This window comes from Borostomias antarcticus, assembly GCF_949987555.1.
Source record: "Borostomias antarcticus genome assembly, chromosome: 3".
NCBI lineage: Eukaryota > Metazoa > Chordata > Actinopteri > Stomiiformes > Stomiidae > Borostomias > Borostomias antarcticus.
In genome coordinates this window covers 10,898,387-10,921,457 of record NC_140236.1, presented here as the reverse complement: position 1 = coordinate 10,921,457, position 23,071 = coordinate 10,898,387, and the positions used below count along the sequence as shown (strand labels likewise).

The 23,071-nt window shown below is 49.2% G+C and overlaps 1 protein-coding gene across 1 annotated transcript in view; it reads left to right on the top strand.

Moving 5' to 3' along the window:
* Window positions 1-19,859: 19,859 nt before the first annotated feature.
* The window catches only part of LOC311307212 (solute carrier family 26 member 6-like), a gene marked incomplete at its 5' end in the record, with an annotated part of 16,306 nt that continues 13,094 nt past the window's right edge, over window positions 19,860-23,071 (top strand). Inside the window, 3 exons of the mRNA XM_084436011.1 lie at window positions 19,860-19,987; window positions 22,574-22,713; window positions 22,889-22,999. Of these exons, the coding sequence (XP_084292137.1) occupies window positions 19,860-19,987; window positions 22,574-22,713; window positions 22,889-22,999 (379 nt within the window). The remainder of the gene's footprint in view (window positions 19,988-22,573; window positions 22,714-22,888; window positions 23,000-23,071) is intronic.

The window sequence follows — 23,071 nt, the reverse complement described above, 5'->3', positions numbered from 1 at the left end:
CACACACACACATACACACACACGCACACACACACACACACACACACACACATACCCACACATACACATACACATACACATACACATACACATACACATACACACACACACAGTATGAGAGCGTGCTGGCTAGCCTAGCATGGCATTAGGCAAGGGACAATAACACCAGCATAACGGTTTCTGGATCCTAGTTACAGTAGTTACAGTATGACACTTCCTGTATTCTGAACTACAGACTACAGACTTCAACTGTAGCAACGGTTGCAGTTGTTTCCGAGATCTGTGTGTGTGTGTGTGTGTGTGTATGTGTGTGCGTGTGTGTGTGTGTGTGTGTGTATGTGTGTGTGTGTGTGTGTGTGTGCCTCACAGGTTTTAAATAGACCTGCAGGAGGGAGGCCTATCCACAGTTTCCCTCCTGTGTCTCTCACTCTCTCATGAATAGGTGACTTAACAAATGTTCACTTGCTTTCTGAAAGTTTATGAAAGATTATTCTAACAAGATTGCCATTGTAACAAAATGGATCAGGAGGAAGCTGATATGGAAAGATATTGGCAACACCTGAATGTAAGATGAATCCTGTCTGTCTCCCTACCTCCAGAGAAAAACACTGACATGATTGTTTTCTATGCAACATGACTCAACACCTCCATAAACCTTTGCCAAGACATCAGCTGCCAAAACAATGAAATGACTTCCGAAATGTCATTCTCTGTACTAGTTTTATGAGCTCTTATCTTGCTGCTTTAGTGTCATTCCTGATGACTTATGTGAGGCCTGTGACAGAGGAAGACAGTATAAAGAAATAAAATCCTCCAGGCATACAAATGAACATGTGCACGTTAAGGCACTCAGGCACACACAAACACCTCAGTCTCGGTGGTGTGGCTGTTTCTCTGACGGCCTATTGGTTGTTGAGCCAATCTGAGTTCATCACTAGGCTGCTGTTGTCTTGTTCTTTACTGCTTAATTATGGCTGTGTCTGAGTATTACTACTGAACTATGGCTGTGTATCTGAGTATTACTACTGAACTATGGCTGTGTCTCAGTATTACTACTGAACTATGGCTGTGTGTTTGAGTATTACTACTGAACTATGGCTGTGTATCTGAGTATTACTAACTATGGCTGTGTGTCTGAGTATTACTACTGAACTATGGCTGTGTCTGAGTATGACTACTGAACTATGGCTATGTGTCTGAGTATTACTACTGAACTATGGCTGTGTATCTGAGTATTACTACTGAACTACTGAACCCTGATGATTTCGCCAACTTCTTTGACAAGAAAGTTAACGATATCAGATCCTCTTTCCCCCCTCCCCCGGTCAACTCTCCGTGCACGAAACTCACCCCCCCACCCTCTCTCCCCTCCCTGCTCCCCCCCTCCTCTCCACGCCCCACCTTATCCCACTTTTCTCCCCTCTCCCCCAACAAGGCCCTCAACCTTGTAACATCTAACCGCCTGTTACGGCTCGCATGCCCTCGCCTCCACAACCGCCTCCCTCTCTCCCCTCTGGGCCCGCTGCGCGCTCGGGGCGTCCTACGCGCTCTGCCGCACGGCGCATCAGCCCGGGCATACAACGCTCTGACTCTTCGGAGTTTCCCCCCACTGCCGGGCGTTCCCCGTCTCCGGCCAGCTCCGCGGACTCGGCAGTCTCCTCCCTCTCCGGTGACGAAGAGTCGGATCCCGACATGCCCAGCACATCGGCCCGTGCGCAAAGACAAGAACGGCGCGCTCGTCTCCGACGATGACGCGGGCGCGGCTCTACTCACCGGTTTCCAATTATCATCACCACACCTGTCCCTCGTTCTGCAATCACCTTCAACCTCTACAAAAACCTGGTCTACACTCCACTCATCGCCAGATCTTACCATAATACTCTTGTGGTAAAGTATAGCCTAGCCTACAATCTCCTTACCCGTATTTTGTAGTGTTTTTTCCCGTTCCCCGTTTGTGATTACTCTCACTCACCCTGCCTCCCCTCCTCATCTCTCCAGTTCCTGCCTGACCCACGTCTGTACGATTACCCCGCTCCTGCCTGACCATCGCCTGTACGACCCCGCTCCTGCCTGACCATCGCCTGTACGACAACCCCGCTCCTGCCTGACCATCGCCTGTACGACAACGCTCCTGCCTGACCATCGCCTGTACGACAACCCCGCTCCTGCCTGAACATCGCCTGTACGACAACCCCGCTCCTGCCTGACCATCGCCTGTACGACAACCCCGCTCCTGCCTGACCATCGCCTGTACGACAACCCCGCTCCTGCCTGACCATCGCCTGTACGACTACCACGCTCCTGCCTGACCATCGGCTGTACGACTACCACATCCCCCTTTGTGATCTTATTAAATCGCCCCTCCGGGCTTTACCGTTCCTTGCCTCCTCCTTTCCTGTTGCGCCTGGGTCCCAAACCAAACTCTAACAGTAAGATCTGGCCAGTTTTGACCCAGCCAACATGGAGGAGAGACCTGCACCTCCCGGACTACTCCAAGCCCTCCAACAGACCCAAGCTGAGCAACTGCCGCAGGTATCCGGCCAACAGCAAGCCCAGGACGAGCGACTGAGGGGACTCGCTACTCTGGTCAGCACCCTGTCCGACCAGGTCACCGCGCTCAGTGCCCGCCTGGCTCCGTTCCTGAACCCCACCGCTCCACCAAACCGGGAGCCCCATCTCGCCTCCCCGGCCCCCTACGACGGGACATTCACCCTCTGCCGGGAGTTCCTCATGCAGTGTGAGTACGTGTTTGATCTCCAGCCAAGCATGTACTCCACTGCGTCAGCTCGCATAGCCTACATCGCGAACCTAACCACGGGACGGGCTCGCCGCTGGGTCATGGCGGGTCGCGAAGGCGCCGCTGCCTACATGCAGGACTACACAGCCTTCGTGGCAGAATTCAGGACTGTGTTCGACCACGACGTCCACGGACAGGACGCGGACGCTGCTCTCTCCGCCCTCACCCAGGGTTCCAGCTCAGTAGCGGACTATGCCACGGAGTTCCGCATCCTCGCTGCCCGTTGCTCCTGGAACGAGTCTGCCCTATACAGCGCCTTCCGACGGGGCCTGGGGGACGCCATGAAGGACAGCCTGGCTGGAGGAGACAGACCAGCGACCCTGAGCCAACTCGTCTCCCTCTCCATAGCCATAGACGAGCGCCACCGGGAACGCAGGCGCGAGCGGGCGCACCAACATCACAGCGTACCCAGACCGTCTCCGCCTCCCTCTGCCGGACTCTCTCGGCCTGCCCCGGCCTCCCTCGCCCCCCCAAACACCGCTGGAGAGGAACCCATGCAACTGGGTTGGACCCGACTGACCCCTGCAGAGCGTGAGCACCGGGAACAGAACGGACTATGCATATACTGCGCTAGCCCAGCGCACGCCGTCGACTCCTGTTCCTCTGCACCTCCCAGGGCGGCAAAAGGAGTAGGCTCACTCACCAGGGGGTACCGAGTAAGCCGGCTCATCCATCCCCAATCCCGGACCAGTGCCGCCAGGTTCACTGTCACCCTCGCCTGGCAGGGGCACACGCTCTCCGTCCCTGCTCTCATCGACTCCGGTGCTGACGAGAGCTTCGTGGACGTCCAGTTCGCCCACAAAGCGGCGCTCCCCATCTCCCCTCTGGAGAGGCCCCTCTCGGCCTTCGCTCTGGATGGCCATCCTATGGGTCCCATTACTCACCGGACCCTGCCCCTCACCCTCACAGCCTCGGGAAACCACGTGGAGAACATCCGCCCCTTCGTCATCCACTCTCCCGACGCTCCGTTCATCCTAGGAAGGCCCTGGCTGGAACTCCATACCCCTCATGTCTGCTGGAGCTCGGGGCACATCCTCAGCTGGAGCACCGCCTGCCACGCCCGCTGCCTCCGAGCTGCTCAGACCTCCACTCGGGTTGACCGGCCCCGTCCCGCTCCTCCGGACCTCTCCACGGTCCCTTCGATGTACCACGACCTCGGAGAGGCCTTCAGTAAGGAGCGCGCCCGCACACTCCCCCCTCATCGACCCTACGACTGCGCCATCGAGCTCCACCCTGGCGCCCCTCTCCCAGCCAGTCGTCTCTACAACCTCTCCCTCCCGGAGAAAGCAGCCATGGACACCTACATCTCCGAGTGCTTGGCCGAGGGTCTCATCCGACCATCTCGATCCCAGGTGGCAGCGGGGTTCTTCTTCGTCAAGAAGAAGGGAGGAGATCTGAGGCCGTGCATCGACTACAGGCTGCTCAATAACATCACGGTTAAAAATAAATATCCACTCCCCCTCATGAGCTCCAACTTCGAGCCCCTCATCGGTGCCACCATCTTCACCAAGTTGGATCTCAGGAACGCTTATCACCTGGTGCGTATCCGTGAGGGGGACGAATGGAAGACCGCCTTCAAGACCTCCCGTGGCCACTACGAGTACCTCGTCATGCCCTTCGGCCTCACCAACGCCCCCGCCGTCTTCCAGGCGCTGATGAACGACGTGCTCAGGGACATGCTGGACGTCTTTGTGGTCCTTTACCTGGACGACATCCTGGTATTCTCCAGGAGCGCTGAGGAGCACGTCCAGCATGTCCGCATGGTCATCCAGCGTCTCCGGGAGAACCGCCTATATATCAAGGCGGAGAAGTGCACTTTTCACTCCTCGTCAGTGGAGTTCCTGGGGCTCATTGTGGAGGGAGGCCTGACGCGACCCGACCCCCGCAAGATCAAGACCGTGGTCGAATGGCCTCAACCCACGACCCGGAGGCAACTTCAGAGCTTCCTTGGCTTCGCCAACTTTTACCGCCGTTTCATACGGGACTACAGCCGGGTAGCAGCTCCCCTCACCCACCTCACCTCATCCCTGCGTCCGTTCGTCTGGACACCGGCTGCCAGCGCTGCCTTCTCCGCGCTCAAGAATTGCTTCACCACCGCCCCGGTCCTTCTCCATCCTGACCCCTCCAGGCAGTTCGTGGTCGAGGTGGACGCATCGGACACAGGCATCGGTGCTGTTCTGTCCCAGCGGTCAGGGGAGGACCAGAAGTTGCACCCCTGTGCCTTCCTCTCCCGCCGGTTCTCCCCAGCTGAGGTGAATTACGACATCGGGAACAGGGAGTTGTTGGCGGTGGTGGGGGCCTTGGAGGAGTGGCGCCACTGGCTTGAGGGCGCCGAACACACCACCCTCGTCTGGTCAGACCATAAGAACCTGACCTTCATCCGGGCGGCCAAGCGCCTCAACTCCCGCCAGGCGCGGGAGGTTTGATTTTACCCTCACCTTCCGGCCCGGCTCCCGCAACGCCAAGGCCGACGCGCTGTCCCGCCTCCACGCGCCCGAGGCGCCCCCCGCGGAGCCTGAGTCCATCCTGCCGGTCTCGCGTGTCATAGGGGTGGTCACAATGAACATCGAGGCAGTGGTGAGGCAGGCCCAACGCGCCCAACCCAGTCCGGCCAACGTTCCTCCTCGCAGGCTCTTCGTGCCTGACTCGGTCCGGTCCCGGGTGCTCCAGTGGGGCCATGCCAGCCGGTTTGCGTGCCATCCCGGGGTTCACCGCACCTTCTCCTTCCTGAGCCGACGGTTCTGGTGGCCCTCCATGAGGTCCGACGTCCGGGAGTTTGTGGTCGCCTGTCCCGTCTGCTCCCGCAGCAAGGCGTCCCACCAGCCCCCGGCTGGCCTCCTGCGTCCTCTCCCGGTCCCCAGCCGTCCCTGGTCCCACATCGCCCTGGACTTCATCACCGGTCTTCCCCCCTCCAGGGGCAACACGGTCATCCTCACCGTGGTGGACCGGTTCTCCAAGGCGGTCCATCTGGTGGCGCTCCCCAAGCTCCCGTCCTCTGCGAAGACAGCTGAACTCCTCGTCCAACATGTCTACCGGCTCCACGGTCTACCCGGAGACATTGTCTCGGACCGTGGGCCTCAATTCACCTCCCAGGTCTGGAGGGCCTTCTGCAAGGAGATCGGCGCCACCATCAGCCTCTCCTCTGGCTACCACCCGCAGACCAACGGCCAGGCCGAACGGGCCAACCAGAGCCTGGAGTCCGCTCTCCGCTGTGTGTCGGCTCTCCACCCCACCTCCTGGAGCAAGGACCTACCCTGGGTCGAATACTCCCTCAATGCCCTGACCAGCGCTGCCACTGGCAGGTCTCCGTTCGAGTCATCCCTCGGGTACCAGCCCCCGCTGTTCTCTCTCCAGGAGTCGGAGGCCTCCGTCCCCTCCGTCCAGGCCCACCTCAGCCGCTGTCGCCGTGTCTGGAGGGAGGTCCGCAGGGCCCTGCTCCGCTCCAACGAGCGCTCCTGCCGCGGGGCCAACCGCCGCCGCACTCCTGCTCCGGCGTATCGGCCCGGTCAACGTGTCTACCTCTCCACTGCTGATCTTCCGCTCCAGGTCCCCTCCAGGAAGCTGGCTCCGCGCTTCGTTGGGCCCTTCGAGATCGACCGTGTCCTGAACCCGGCTGCGGTACGTCTTAAGCTCCCTGCTTCCATGCGGGTACACCCTGTATTCCATGTGTCCAAGATCAAACCTGTCTCCTCGAGTCCTCTCATGCCTTCTGCCCCAGCTCCTCCGCCTCCCCAGATGGTCGACGGGCATCCCCAGTGGACGGTTCGGCGGCTGCTGAAGGTGCGCCGCCGGGGTCGGGGGTTCCAATACCTGGTGGATTGGGAGGGGTACGGCCCCGAGGAGTGCAGCTGGATCTCCAGGCAGCTCATTATGGACCCATCTCTCCTCCGGGACTTCTACCGGGCACATCCTGACGCCCCCGGTCGGTCGCCAGGTGGCTCCCCTCGGGGGGGGGTCCTGTTACGGCTCGCATGCCCTCGCCTCCACAACCGCCTCCCTCTCTCCCCTCTGGGCCCGCTGCGCGCTCGGGGCGTCCTACGCGCTCTGCCGCACGGCGCATCAGCCCGGGCATACAACGCTCTGACTCTCCGGAGTTTCCCCCCACTGCCGGGCGTTCCCCGTCTCCGGCCAGCTCCGCGGACTCGGCAGTCTCCTCCCTCTCCGGTGACGAAGAGTCGGATCCCGACATGCCCAGCACATCGGCCCGTGCGCAAAGACAAGAACGGCGCGCTCGTCTCCGACGATGACGCGGGCGCGGCTCTACTCACCGGTTTCCAATTATCATCACCACACCTGTCCCTCGTTCTGCAATCACCTTCAACCTCTACAAAAACCTGGTCTACACTCCACTCATCGCCAGATCTTACCATAATACTCTTGTGGTAAAGTATAGCCTAGCCTACAATCTCCTTACCCGTATTTTGTAGTGTTTTTTCCCGTTCCCCGTTTGTGATTACTCTCACTCACCCTGCCTCCCCTCCTCATCTCTCCAGTTCCTGCCTGACCCACGTCTGTACGATTACCCCGCTCCTGCCTGACCATCGCCTGTACGACCCCGCTCCTGCCTGACCATCGCCTGTACGACAACCCCGCTCCTGCCTGACCATCGCCTGTACGACAACGCTCCTGCCTGACCATCGCCTGTACGACAACCCCGCTCCTGCCTGAACATCGCCTGTACGACAACCCCGCTCCTGCCTGACCATCGCCTGTACGACAACCCCGCTCCTGCCTGACCATCGCCTGTACGACAACCCCGCTCCTGCCTGACCATCGCCTGTACGACTACCACGCTCCTGCCTGACCATCGGCTGTACGACTACCACATCCCCCTTTGTGATCTTATTAAATCGCCCCTCCGGGCTTTACCGTTCCTTGCCTCCTCCTTTCCTGTTGCGCCTGGGTCCCAAACCAAACTCTAACACCGCCCCACCACGTGCTCCCTAGACCCTGTTCCCTCCACTCTCCTTCAGTCTGTAGCACCCAAACTCCTTCCCTTCCTAACCCACCTCATCAATGTATCTCTTGTATCAGGATGCTTTCCCTCTGCTTTCAAGACTGCCAGAGTCACCCCCCTCCTGAAGAAACCATCTCTCGACCCCTCTGATGTCAAAAACTACAGACCGGTTTCCCTTCTATCCTTTCTATCCAAAACACTTGAACGTGCTATCTTTAACCAACTGTCTTCGTACCTCCACCAGAACGACCTCCTAGATCCCCACCAGTCCGGGTTCAAGGCTGGCCACTCGACAGAGACCGCCCTCCTTGCATTGACGGAGTCACTCCATGCCGCGAGAGCGAACTCTCTCTCCTCTGTTCTGATACTCCTAGACCTGTCAGAAGCATTTGATACGGTAGACCACCAGATCCTCCTCTCCACCCTCGAGGAGAAAGGCGTCGCTGGCTCTGCACACTCCCTGTTTGCATCCTACCTGACGGGCCGCTCCTACCAGGTGACATGGAGAGGGTCGATGTCGGAATCGCGTAGTCTGACTACAGGGGTTCCACAAGGGTCTGTCCTGGGTCCTCTCCTGTTTTCCCTCTACACTACATCTCTGGGCTCTGACATTCGCTCGCATGGCTTCTCCTATCACTGCTATGCCGATTACACCCAACTGGTCCTGTCATTTCCCCCTTCTGATACACAAGTGGAGACACGCATAGCTGGGTGCTTGGCTGACATCTCGGAGTGGATGACGACAAGACCAAGCTGCTGTTCCTCCCGGGGAAGGGCTGCCCGCACCGGGACCTGGCCATCACCATTGAAGACACAGTGGTGACACCGACTCGGACTGCGAGGAATCTGGGTGTGACCCTGGATGACCAACTGTCATTTTCCGCACATGTCACATCCGTCACACGTTCCTGCAGATTCATGCTCTACAACATCAGGAGGATTCGCCCTTTCCTCACTGATGAAACGGCGCAGGTACTCATCCAGGCCCTGGTCATCTCTCGCCTGGACTACTGCAACTCCCTCCTCGCTGGGGCGCCGGCATCAGCCATTAAACCTCTGGAACTTGTCCAGAAAGCTGCTGCTCGCCTGGTGTTCAACCACCCCAAATTCTTCCATACAACTTCCCTCCTCCGTTCCCTACACTGGCTCCCTGTAGCGGCTCGCATCCAGTTTAAAACTCTGGCGCTAACCTACAGGGCAATGAAAGGAACAGCCTCCTACCTCCAGGCCATGGTCAAACCCTACACCCCCTCCCGACCTACCTCAGGGCGACTGGTTGCCCCGTCACTCCGAGACTCCTGCGGTCGATCGACACGGTCATGGCTCTTCTCTGTCCTGGCCCCGCAGTGGTGGAATGACCTGCCCACTGATGTCAGGACAGCAGAGTCGCTGTCCATCTTTCACCACAGGCTCAAAACTCATCTCTTCAAGAAGTACTACAACAATCCTCCCGCCTAAGCATTTATTGTATTTTATTGTATTATATTATATTGCACTGTACTTTAGATTGCTATTCTTGCACTTTGCCTTCAGCACTAGATTATGCTCTTAGTCACTTGTTTTAGAGAGAAGATGCACTTGTGAATTCTGGCAAGTAGTAGTACATTGGCTCTTCCTACGTTAAATGCAATTATTGTAGTCGCTTTGGATAAAAGCGTCTGCTAAATGACTGTAATGTAATGTAATGTAATGTAACTATGGCTGTGTGTCTGAGTATTACTAACTATGGCTGTGTCTGAGTATTACTACTGAACTATGGCTGTGTCTCAGTATTACTACTGAACTATGGCTGTGTATCTGAGTATTACTACTGAACTATGGCTGTGTGTCTGAGTATTACTACTGAACTATGGCTGTGTCTGAGTATTACTACTGAACTATGGCTGTGTGTCTCAGTATTACTACTGAACTATGGCTGTGTGTCTCAGTATTACTACTGAACTATGGCTGTGTCTCAGTATTACTACTGAACTATAGCTATGTGTCTGAGTATTACTACTGAACTATGACTGTGTCTGAGTATTACTACTGAACTATGGCTATGTGTCTGAACATATTAGACATTATTTTTTTTATAAGGCTTAAATAAATAAATGACAAAATCCAATCTATGTAGAGCATGAACTTTTTAAGTCCAGCGGGTTTCTGGAGGTGTTCTTGGTACAATTGTAAGAGTTACATAAAACTCAGTTGAACAAAAGCATGGTAAATGTCTATGCCAAACACTTCAGCTTTAGGTAAATCAGTTACACAAAGATTTTGGCAGCCAGATCTTAGTGGCATTCTTGGTGTGTGTGTGTGTGTGTGTGTGTGTGTGTGTGTGTGTGTGTGTGTGTGTGTGTGTGTGTGTGTGTGTGTGTGTGTGTGTGTGTGTGTGTGTTGTTGTTGTTTTTTCTCTGTCCTAAGGCAACCTTGGGTGTCTTGAAAGGCATCACACACAAAAAAAAGAATAATAATTATAATTTGTATTATTACCACAGTTCAGACTATGCTGAACTCTAATGGTACAGTAGACATGCCCCCGGTGTTCACGGTGTACAGGGTCTCTTCTTCCTGGTATGGCGATGAGGAACTAGATGATGCAGTATGTGTTTGACAGTGTACAGGATATCCTGAGAGTATATTTGCGATGGTGCACTGTGTGTATATTAAGAAGTGTATTGTTTAAGGACAGGCCGATGAAGAACTAGATACTACTGCATGAGTCTGATGCTGTATGTATCCTATGGCACATTGTTAATATTAAAATGTGTTGTTGCTTATGTGGCTCTGCATACTACTAACCCTGTCTGCCTCTCTCCTCCCTAGTGTTTCTCCTTATGCTCTAACCAGGTCCCGTGGACGCCCCCGTCTCCTGCAGACCACCCTGTGTCCAGTAGAAATACCCCTGACCGCTGTAAATACCCAGTGCGGCTACTAACCCTGTCTTCCTCTTTCCTCCCTAGTGTCTCAATGGAGACAGAAGTGACCGCGGAGGAGAGGTTCCACAACAGTTTATTTCCTGACGCAGTCTGCAAGCTCAACAGCTGCAGTAGACTGACCCCGAGGACACTCCCTGGTCAGATTCCCCCCTGTGGACCCATTACCCCCACCCCCTCTAAGGACAAAGGCCAATAACTAAGCTAAATGAAACTATGGGGATGTGTGCTTGAGGTAGAGGACACAAATTACAAATACATGAGTCTGTCAGCAGAACTGCCTGGACCATAATTTTAAACTTTAAAATATCTTTTAAATCATGTCACGCAGCACAGTGAGTATGCATTCACATTTTTATTCTGCATCACCCTGGGCATGAACTCACAAAGTTACACCAAGGGCAAGTCTAACAAGTTTCCACAAAATGTTAAAGGCAGCACAAGGGGTAAAAAAACTAAACCAAAGACTAAACAATAAAACCAAGGTGCACACTCAACAGAACAAAAGACAAATCTTTTGACTAGGGGAGCTACATGTAGGTTGTATATACGCAGACTAACAAGACAGGTGGAAACCAATCAATCAGTGGCACAGGTCTCCTCTCAATCAGAGTCAATTTAACCAGTTGTAGTCCTAGGGTCCGCTACTGGGGTGGGGTTGCCAACAATTACGTCTCTGATTGGTGGAGACATTGCTGTTGCATTATAGGATTGTGGGTGGTGTATTTTTTTCCTGTATGAACAGCAGTAGTTTGAGGGGACAAAATGAGGACTTCAGAATACTGTCAAAAGTCAGTACTTTTCAAAACTCAGTGTTTGAGATAAAATTGTGAAAAATGTCACACTACATCTACAGTACCATGTCATGAAAATGTTATAATTTTTTTTCATGAACATTGCAGGTATTGCTCCCCCCCCACATCAGGCAATCTATGATCACTCAAGATGAACGGAGAGCACAGGAGTCTGACATCAGGCCCCCCTGCACAGGAATACAGCACCCCCACCTAGACTCAGATCAAGATCCAGCTTCCTGCAGACCGTCCGCCTCTCCAGACATCCAACCAAGCAGCAAGGGCCAAGATCTGGACAGATGAATGGCACAAAAACAACAACCGAGCCCCTGAATGGATGGAGAAAGGAATTACGCCGACTGAATGCCTCGCCAGCGGTCACAACCTTGGGTGGATAACCTGGAAGACTACGTGTGGAGCAGGGGAGATGTAAAGCACTGATGTATATATATATATTCATATTCATCAGTGTTAACGTGCAGAGGAGCAACTGTTAACGGATTTGCCTCCCAGTGACAAATTTTGAAATGACAAATGAGGTGCTGTTTGTACATTTTAGTAGAAGTAGCCTAGTACTAATGTAGCCTGCATATTTCATGAATACATATATTTAGATATATGTTGGATGCTGTTGCATATATGTATATTTTAGCCATGACTTTTCCGTATGGGAACAGTATCAGGATGTTAGGTAAGAGGAAAACAAACCTGATTCAGTCAATCTGCCCCTGGAGTTCTAAGTAATGCTTTCTATACATGTGCAGCCCAGCAGAGTTTGCTGTATGGGTCACGGATTTAATCATTATATTTTAAGAAAGTCATGTTGTAATTGTCTTTGCATGTTTGATCTAGTATAATTGCCATTGTAACAAAATGGGTAAGGAGGAAGCTGATTGAAAGCTATTGACAACTCCTGAATGTAAGATAAATCCCATCTGACCTCACATCTACCTACGTCCAGAGAAAAGAGTGACATGGCTGCTTTCATACTAATATGACTGTATTCTATGCAACATCACTCACCACACTTCTCCATAAACTTAACTTAACCTTTGCCAAGACATCGGCTACCAAAACAATACACTGACTTCCGAAATTAAATTTTATTAGTTTTTATGAGCTCTTATCTTGCTGCTTTAGTGTCATTCTTGAGGACGTATGCAAGTCCTGTGATGGAGGAAGAGAACATAAACACATAAAATCCTCCAGCCGTACAAATGAACACACGACCAGGCACACAGGCACGAACATCTCAGTCTCGGAGGTGTGGTTGTTTCTCTGACTGCCTATTGGTTGTGGAGCCAATCTGAGTTCATCACTAGTAGTCCGGGAGCCATGGGGTTGAACCTTGTTTTGTCGGGTAGAATTTTTTTCTTTGCTGTTTCTTGTAGCTTGGGGGTACCTCTTCAAAATACAAGAGGGTGCTCGTTGATATCCCTTGAGCATTTTCAGATATTAACCCCTTCATGCCCGAAATGCAATATATAAATAGAGATATTCCATGCTGAATATATGAATTAAATGCATCCAATTTACATTCTCTAATGTTTTTTCATACAAGGGGTGCTAAGAAATGCATTGCATTCCAAATGATTAGTATTAACCCTTTCAAGCCAGGCCTGTAAAACAACTTTTATTTGTAAAACAACTTTTACTTTATATAGTTATTAGCTGTGACACACAACTCAAGTTTGCATTGTCTTGGTCCATTTATTGATATGGGCAACAAAACATGAGCAACAGGATGATATCCCCTGAGCATTTTCAGATATTAATCCCTTCATGCCCGAAAATGCCCAAATCACACAAAAATAGAGACTATTATGATATTGCATGCATTATAGGATTAAATGCATCAAATGGATTGTCTACAATGACTATTAATAAAGGAGGTCATGTATTCTAAATGAATACTGCAGAGGCGTAGCCAGAAATCATCTGGTGGGTGGACGGAGGCAAAAAAAATGGGTGGGCAACGAAGCACAATTTATGCCCAAGTTATGGTAATAATATTACGTATAAGGGTCTTGAGCATCCTACCCTGAAACATGTACAGAACATTGTACATGGGAAACCATGCACTTTACAGCTGCATTTCTTGGAGCTACAAGGAGTTTCACTCTTGCAGCCACACCGGATCATCTTCAGGATGTAGTCTGGAACAAGTTTGACATCTTCTTGTAGGTGGATTGGGATCGGTGCTGGTGTCCTTTTTCCATCCAAATTCCTCTGGGTTTATTGCAGGTGGCAGATTGTTATTGAGATTTCGCCACAGGTACGCTTGGAAGTGGGCCCTCTTTACATTTTCAGTGAACTTTGTTGGAGGTATAGCAGCTAGATTTGGTGAAGACGTGTCCTTTCCCGTTCTTTTTTCCCCAGACAAGTAGCCTTGTGTGTGTCATGTCCATGCTCTCCATTATGCTATAACAGGCTGAGATGAAGGCAGTGGCTTGGTCAAGGACTTGCTGGAATGGTGCATCCACATTGCCAATAGCTGATAGATCGTAACCAGCTTTCAGGGCTTTGATGACAGAGCCTTTTCCCAAACCATAGTACGACGCTACAGTGTCACATCCTGATATGGCATGGGCTGGTAAAAAGTGTTCGACAATTTGTGTCTGCTTGGCCAGTGTTGACTTGATGTCCACTATTACTCTTTCCTTGCGGGGGGATTCCATGATGAGTGGGACATCCAGTCCTGCCTGATGGTATTTTCTAGTGTGTTTCTAGTCCGTCACCAGAGAGACAGAGATCAGGGAGACAGTGATCAACAAAAAGCATCATCTCCTCCTATCAACCAAGCTACCAGCCCAGAAAGTTGTCCTGTCATCCATTGACAACAAGAAACAGCTGAACAAATTACTGTGTGAGGAACTGAGCAAAGACAGGCTATTCCATCTACGGAGCACAAACACACACAACAAGTTGGTGTTGACAGGTGAGGACCCATGTCCCATCGAGATCAAGATGGAAGAAAGACAGACCAGATATGATCTAGAAAATCAGCAGGAAGAAGCTGACACCATCATCGTCCAACAAGTCCTGAGGTGTGCTGGAGAAGCCCATCAAATCACAGTGGTTTCTGATGATACAGATGTGTTTATCCTGCTTCTTCACCATTACCATCAGGTAGGACAGGATGTCCCACTCATCATGGAATCCCCCCGCAAGGAGAGAGGAGACAAATTGTCAAATACCTTTTACCAGCCCATGCCATATCAGGATGTGACACACTAGCGTCATACTATGGTTTGGGAAAAGGCTCTGTCATCAAAGCCCTGAAAGCTGGTTATCTATCAGCTATTGGCAATGTTGATGCACCATTCCAGCAAGTCCTTGACCAAGCCACTGCCTTCATCTCAGCCTGTTATGGCATAATGGAGAGCATGGACATAACACACACAAGGCTACTTGTCTGGGGAAAAAAGAACGGGAAAGGACACGTCTTCACCAAATCTAGCTGCTATACCTCCAACAAAGGAAGCGTTCACTGAAAATGTAAAGAGGGCCCACTTCCAAGCATACCTGTGGCGAAATCTCAATAACAATCTGCCACCTGCAATGAACCCAGAGGAATTTGGATGGTAAAAAGGACACCAGTAACAGGGCACTGATCCCAATCCACCTACCAGAAGAACTTGTTCCAGACTACATCCTGAAGATCTATTAAAACTGAAAAGAGCTCTAGGCTTTAGGCTACTCTAGCATTGGTGTATGACCCCTGACCTGTGTTTGGACCTCACATTCCCACTGCATGTGTGTGTGTTCATGCATGCGTGCATGTGTGTGTGTGTGAGTACATGTTAATATGTGTGTGTGTGTGTGTGTGTGTGTGTGTGTGAGAGAGAGAGAGAGAGAGAGAGAGAGAGAGAGTACATGTTAATATGTCTAACAGAGATGTCTAACAAATCCCAAACCGGTCATCCATTAAAACTGGGCAGAACTAGAGAGCAGTTTACTAATGGCCCCTTTTGACCGAGAATTCCCTGAACTTTGAGTTCCAGAAACTTTTTTCAAGGAATTAAAAGGTTCCTTCAGGCCATAGTATTCTTCGTTTCCACAGCAGTCAAAAGTCCCGCAAAGATTAATCAAATGAGTCTGGTGACGTATGCTTTTTACCAGTGACGTATGTTCTTTACCAGTGGCCTATGCTCTTCATGATCAGACTACTGCTTCCAGCACAGAAGTTGGACAATCCCCAATAACTGAATTGATGATAAACTGGAAAGTGGCTGTTATAGCCTTTTTTCCATTTACACCTGTTGTACATTTATTACCTCTGCCCCAACAAATGAGCGTGTTTTCGGTGGCATGTGTGTCTGTTTGTGGGTTTGTTTGTTAGCAAGATTATGCAGAAACTACTGGACCGATTTGCACAAAACTCGGTGGAAGGGTGTATGGTTCAACTTAGAATTCATACAATTTTGGAGTGGATCCGAATCACTGGCCAGGTTCACGAATGAAAAAAAAAGTAGAACGAAGTCAGCTCCCTGTGTGGGGGTGCTAGAGACACAGGGTTTGGACTGGGGTGTGCGGGGGGGGGGGGTGCCACAGAGCCGCCCAAACATGTCCGCCCATTCACCTCCAGTCATTTATGAGACTCTCCGGGGTAAAATAAGCAGGGGAACTCCGTCTGTTTATTTCCTCGCAGGACTACGCAAAAAATACCAGACCGATTTTCATGAAACTCGGTGGAGGGGTGTAGCATGGCCCAATTTAGAAACCATTACATTTTGGAGCAGATCCGAGTCATGGCCCAGATCCACAAATTAAAAAAGCGAACCATAAATGGCCATATCTCAATGTGGGAAGGTCACAGAGACAAGGGGTTTTGACTTGCATAAAGCTCTCGACCTAACGATTGCAGCCATACAGTACCAAACATGTCCTGCTCGAGGTCTTTCTAGATTGTTTGTTTTTTTGTTTGCCTGTTAGCAGGATTACAAAAAACTACCAGACCGATTTTCATGAAACTCATGGAGGGGTGTAGCATGGGAACCCATTCAATTTTGAAATGGATCCGAATCACAGGACGGGTCCATGAGCTGCCCAAACACGGTTGGCCATTCACCTGCATTCATTTTTTGGACTGGATTATGCAATAACTACTTTACTTTACGCAAGAACGACCACTTTTCATGAAACTCAATGGAGGGGTGTAGCATGGGCCAATTTGGAACCCATTCAATTTTGATGTGCACAGAGCCACGAAATGCATTCAGGTGAGCACCATTTCTAGTTTTTGTAATACAGCTCTGAGAATGAAAACATGCAGCTATGGGTGTAGTCCAGTACAGAGTATTGTAAATACGCATAGGCTTTTTTTAGGAAAAGTCAGGGAGAAGTGGGTTTAATTTTAAAGAAAAGAAGAAAGAAATTAAGTTATTTAAATAACAAATACCACTCCCTGGTGTCCATAGTGATTGAGTCTGATTGACTGTTCCATGTGGGCTAGCTGTTACTTAGCTTGAGTAACCAATCCTGAGTTGAGTTGAGAGGTCTTGGATTGGATTGGGTTGGATCACAATCTGCTCGAGCTAACTAAACATTTTGCCTTTTTTATGTTGTCCTTTTTTGTTGAGAAGATTTTTCATGAGCCCAAAAGACCAAGGGCATTTAAATTCACAATTCTTCAAATGTCACCTGAATTCACTGTGAATGTAACACCACATTTCTGTTGTGTACTGGTTGGTTCTCAGGAGGAATTAATACCATGGCGCTTCACCATCTTGTGGGAGTGCCATGTTGAAAATTACAGTTTATTTAGTGCCGTTGCCAATTGTTGCTTGATAGATTGTAATGGATTTACAAATGTGAATAGAATGTTATTTGAATATTAGTATTCCTTTTGAAATTTCTTCAAAGCCTTTTGTTAACGTATTTCAGATGATGGAAAATGATGCAATCTGCTCTCCATCACATTACCCAAACACAGTTTGTACACAGGGGCTATAATAGAAACATAGAAAGACAAGCCGGACCAACTCAGACCAGGGTTTGTATTAGCATCCCAGAGGAGCTCTGGGATCCTAGAATGTTATTCTCTCTATATATATTATTTCCCCTCTGGGATCAATAAAGTACTGCTGATCCCAGGTCAGCGCCCCTTCTCAGAACCATGAGAGATCATTCCACAAGTTTCCAAAATAATAGTGATAATAATGACTTGGATGAGTTACAACTGTCCTATCGGTCATTAAAATTTTAAGTGCCACAACTCTTCTAGGTCCACCTAGCTTCCAGAGCAGGAGATCAGTCATTCACTCTGGTGTGAAGTGGGATGTGACTCCATCATATTCAGCATCAAACTTTCAACAGAAACTTCAACAGATCATGAAGTAGTTGACTTTTGTTCTGTGTTGACCTTGTGTATTTTCTTTATGTTTGTATGTATTTATTCTTGCCAGGGCCTCTTGATCAGGTCAGTGTTGAAAATGAGAAGTGGTTCTCTATTGATTTTATCTGGTTAAATAAAATTCAGATAAATTAAAGACAAACACAGCTCAAAGGAACACCTTAATCTAACCCTAACCCTGACGTTATTCAACTAACCGAAACCAGAGAAACACTGGGAAGTATTTAATCCTGAATTAAAGAAAGTCAAAAAGTCAGAAGTCATGTAAACACAGAGTGGGGTCAAGAGGTTTTCTGGTGAACTTTGTTGAACAGGTTAAGAGGCTTTAAGAAGGTGTGCCAAGTTTGTCAACATTGCACAGTTTGCTTACTCAAGACTTCTGTTGAAAGGTCAGGGTTAGACATTTAGACACTTAGAAATAATGTTTCTACATTTAAAATTATGACAAGAATGAATATTTGGTGGACCATGAGAGCCCTTTTAGCCAGCAGCTACCAAACATGGTCTCTCTCACAAGTCCCATCGGTCATTATTGAGCTGGCAGAAACAGCTGTCTTATATTGTGCACCCTCAACTTTGAACAACTTGCAAAGTCTTCTCCAGCTAGAGGTGCTGGTACCTCTCAGGGAGTTCACAACCCTGGTGACGTTTTGTGTAGATGTAGATATTTAGGTTGCTGTTTATGTACTGTATGTAGGTGTCTTGGGTGACTTTGAATGTATCATACTTTATGTGCATGTGTTTCGGCATTGCCGCCTACACTGTTTGATGTGTGTGTCTCACTGTGTGATCAATAAACATGTTGTTGTCGTTGTTGTTGTTGTTGTATTGACAGAAACTTGTACTATATATTCTGCTGCCAGGTCGTCAGGTCACTCTTGAAAAATATATTATATCGTAATGGGCCTTTTTTCCTGGATAAATAAAGATTAAATACAATTTCTAAACATCCTGTGGTAAAAAAATAAAATAATATTTGGCCTAATTGTTCTTATTGTTTAAATGCATGACACTTAAATCACACATGGCTTGTGGTCTGAAGTACTGTCCTAACCTGCTTATGGCCTAGAGGAACTGGATCAAAGCAAATCAATACTCAGCTTTGTTGTAAATGTTTAAGTAAAACATATCTATAATTTGTAGCGTGTGACACAAAGGTAAATGGCTGTACTAAAAAATCCAAGCCAACTCCATTTGGATTTAAAAAATAAAATAAATAAAACGCCTTTATTAAACTGTCTCACTGACACATCTGGACAATCATCTTTATCGTGACGTACTAATCTTGGAAAAGGACAAACACAAGTTAAATACAAACACCTGATTGTATGTGAGTGTAAAAAGAATGACAGTGAGTGTGTGGAGTTGGATGGGCGTACTGGGTGTGTGTGTGTATGTGTGTCCATGTGTGCTTGTGATATGTATGTGAATAGGAACAGTTTCTGCTTAGTTAGATTAGTTTAAGTGTACATGTACAGGGTGTATATTTATAAAATGTGTGTGTGTGTGTGTGTGTGTGTGTGTGTGCGTGTGTGTGTGTGTGTGCGTGTGTAGTCCGTCCAGCTGTCGTTTTCCCATGGTTAATCATCATAGGATGAGTAGGCATTGCAGTCTCCGCCTGCTTTCCTCCAAACACACACGCGCGCTGACGCAAACTTGTCCAGATCTAGATGTGTGTATAGCGAAGGGGTGTGTGTATGTGTGTGTGTGTGTGTGTGTGTGTGTGTGTGTGTGTGTGTGTGTGTGTGTGTGCCCTCATAAGGACCGGAGCGAGACTGTTGTTCCCACAGTCAATCTTTCACATTCCTGCATGTTGTCCCTAGAGAGACCTATCGTGGAATAGTTCAGTAACTTTTATAGTACCTATCCTCTACTTTCATTTCATACACTTCTTTTGTTCTTTTGTATTCAAAAGCGTCCAGGAAAGTGAAGGAATACCATAGATCCTTGTTTATTTTGCATAGACGTTTGTTTTTGGGGGACTTTGGGGACATCAAAAGATCAGACTAAGTGAGTGTGTGTGTAAAGCTAGACCATGATGGTACAGAGTGCCGAGTTCCATGTGGAGAGGGATGTTTTAGACGAACTGTGCCTGGATGAGGTGGCCCGGAAGCGGACTCACTCCAGCAAACCTCCCCTGGGCCAGCGAGTGAAAGATTCCCTAAGGTGAGAGAGAGACAGAGGATGGGACAGGGGAGAGAGGAGGGAGTACTGTACTGTATGTGTGCGTGCAGTTGGTAAATGGAACATTATGCCTACTGTACGTGTGTGTTGGTTAACTTTTTACTCAGGTAACTGCTATGCAATCCAGAGATAGAGTGGTGTCCTGCTATAACCCTAACCCTAGTCTGCTATAACCCTAACCCTAGTCTGCTATAACCCTAACCCTAGTCTGCTATAACCCTAACCATAACCCTAGCCTGCTATATCAGGGTGGGCTGGTAGAAATAATGGGCAGGGTTTCTGCCAGAAAGGTTGCTACAGTAGGCCTGGTGTTATGTATGAATTACATTTAGCTATGTTTTGCAAGAAAGGATGAAGAAAACAGGTTTTATCTTATACTGTGTCTTATAGCCATCCGCTACTGTATATTTCGGGTCGACCATCCATTTACTATTATAGCCAGTGACTCTATGTTCTTATTTATATGATCCTATATGCCACATGATCCTATATTCTGTACAGTACAATCAAAAGCATTGTGCAAAATAATGTCAGTCAGTGGGGGACATGGGCCTTGTTGATGAGGCCAGTTGCAGCGCCTAGAGGTTTTGCTCCTGATGATGATGCTACATCGGGGCGACTGGCTGCCCCGTCACTCCGAGGCCCCTGCAGTCGATCAACGCTGCCCATCTTTCGCTGCAGGCTTAAAACTCACCTGTTCAAGAAGTACTACCACGATCCTCCCTCTTAAGCACCTATTGTATTTTTAGTTTGCTATTCTTCCACTTTGCCTTCAGCACTAGATTATGCTCTTAGTCACTTGTTTTAGAAAGGAGATGTTCTTGTGAGTTCTGGCAAGTAGTAGTACATTGGCTTTTCCAACGTTAAATGCAATTAATGTACGTCGCTGTGGACAGAAGCATCAGCTAAATGACTGTAATGTATTGTAATGTAATGTCTGATGGTCCGCAGCCTCGAAGAAGCCTTTGCTTCTTCAAAGAGTTCAAAGAGGGGTCGGCCACAATCTTTCTTGTCCGCTTCAGGGCCCTGAAGGCTGTCCTGAAGGGATGGCAGGTTTGAGCCAATCACCCTCTCAGCGGAGCGGATGACACGCTGCAGTCTAGCCTTGTCTTTAGCTGAACTTCTAGCAGTCTTTTCCTCATAGCCATCATCACCTCCATTATTTGGCCTAAAGTTGAACTAACATTTACAGGTAGAACCCTGTTCCAGTCCATACACTAGTTAGAGCAGGTTACGTATTTGAGTGTGGGATTTTTCACGAGTAGTGGGACAATGTGTGTGTGCTTTTATGAGCGACACTGTGCAGAGGACGGGTCTCCTTCTGAGCTCTGTGTGTTTGAGCCTGAACACATGAGAAAAGGGGGTGGGCAGTAGGCTGTCCACCCAATCAGAAGTTAGAAACGGTACTGTGATTTTCTGTGTTATTTTTCAATTGGCTGAACAAAAAAACAATAAAATAAAATAAAAAAGTTAAGGAAAAACTTTTTTTCCCCTTAACTTTTGCTTTCATCCCTAAAACGGGGCCTGGGTAGGAGACAAAGATAGAGAAAGATCCAAAAGGCTGACAGACAGTTTCCACGTCATGTGATGCGGTCAAGGCAAAGTTCAGATCAGTTATGTAATTGAAACACGCTGTTTCACACTTTCACTACATAGTGACCTATCAGAATGACGCATGATGCAGGAAGTTACCAAATAGTAACTAATTATACTGCAACATTTTCGGACACCAAAAAACTGGACACATTAACTTATCAAAGTGAAAAAATAGGCAAAATGTACAAAGTTAATCATCAAAATATTACATTCTGTAACTTCTGATCACTCGTCAGAAACAGGAATGACTCACAGCCACCCCCCGTAGCGCGTGGTCTGGGCACTGCTTCATACTGTCCTGTCATCTGCTTTGCTGTAGAATCTCTTACAGTCAATACAAGTCAAGTTCCACCTCCCAGTGTGTCACCTACATGGTTCTGCTATGGGAACTAAAACAAACTAAAAATATATAAAAAACACCCACCCACTTTCTCTCAAGGCCGGCTGATAAACGTCAAGCTGCTCTATCACTCAAAGCACCAATGCTACACACAGACCACACATTACGCTAGGCTACCTACAGTACACACAGACCACATAGGCTACTACACTACCATGCAGGCTAGGCACCTTGCATGGCAGCTGTCGCCATTGGTGTGTGAATGTGTGTGTGTGAATAGATGAATGAGAGGCCATTGTAAAGCACTTTGGATAAAAGCGCTATATAAGTGCAGTCCATTTACCATTTGTACCATTTCAGTATTTACTTATCAGGAAAAATGATCCATTTGGAGGTCATTATCTGCTAAATGTTCTTCCAGGGCGGCATAACCCTGGGCAGTTAACCCTGACCCTAACATAATCTCGGCCCCCCGAAGGTCCCATGGGGAAATAGGGGGCCTTCCAGAACTCTTCACCTGGTGGGGGCAGTGGGAACCACAGCTGAATGTATACCTGAGAATAGTGAACTAATGTACTGCTTTCCTCCTGTGTACCCCCCCACCCTCACCCCCACCCCCACCCCGGTGTCAGGTGCTCGGGGGCCGGGCTGAAGCAGAGCGTGCTGAGCTGTGTGCCCGTCCTGTCCTGGCTCCCGCGGTACTCCGTCAGGGACAACGCCATGGGAGACCTCATCTCTGGCTTCAGCGTGGGCATCATGCACCTGCCTCAGGGTCCGTCTGCACACACACACACACACGCACAGACGCACACACACACACACACACACACACACACACACGTGCATACACACACGCATGTGCGCACACACATGCACCCACACACATGTGTATGTGTATATATGTGAATATAGTGACAGTGCTAACCCGGACTGTAACTCTAACCCAGGTATGGCCTATGCCCTGCTGGCGTCGCTACCTCCCGTGTTCGGACTGTACTCCTCCTTCTACCCCGTCCTGGTCTACTTCATCTTCGGTACCTCCAGGCACATTTCCATAGGTGAGACAGTGGGAGGGAGGGGAGGGGAGGGAAGAAAGGAGATAGGGGGAGAGGAAGAGAGGGAGGGATGGA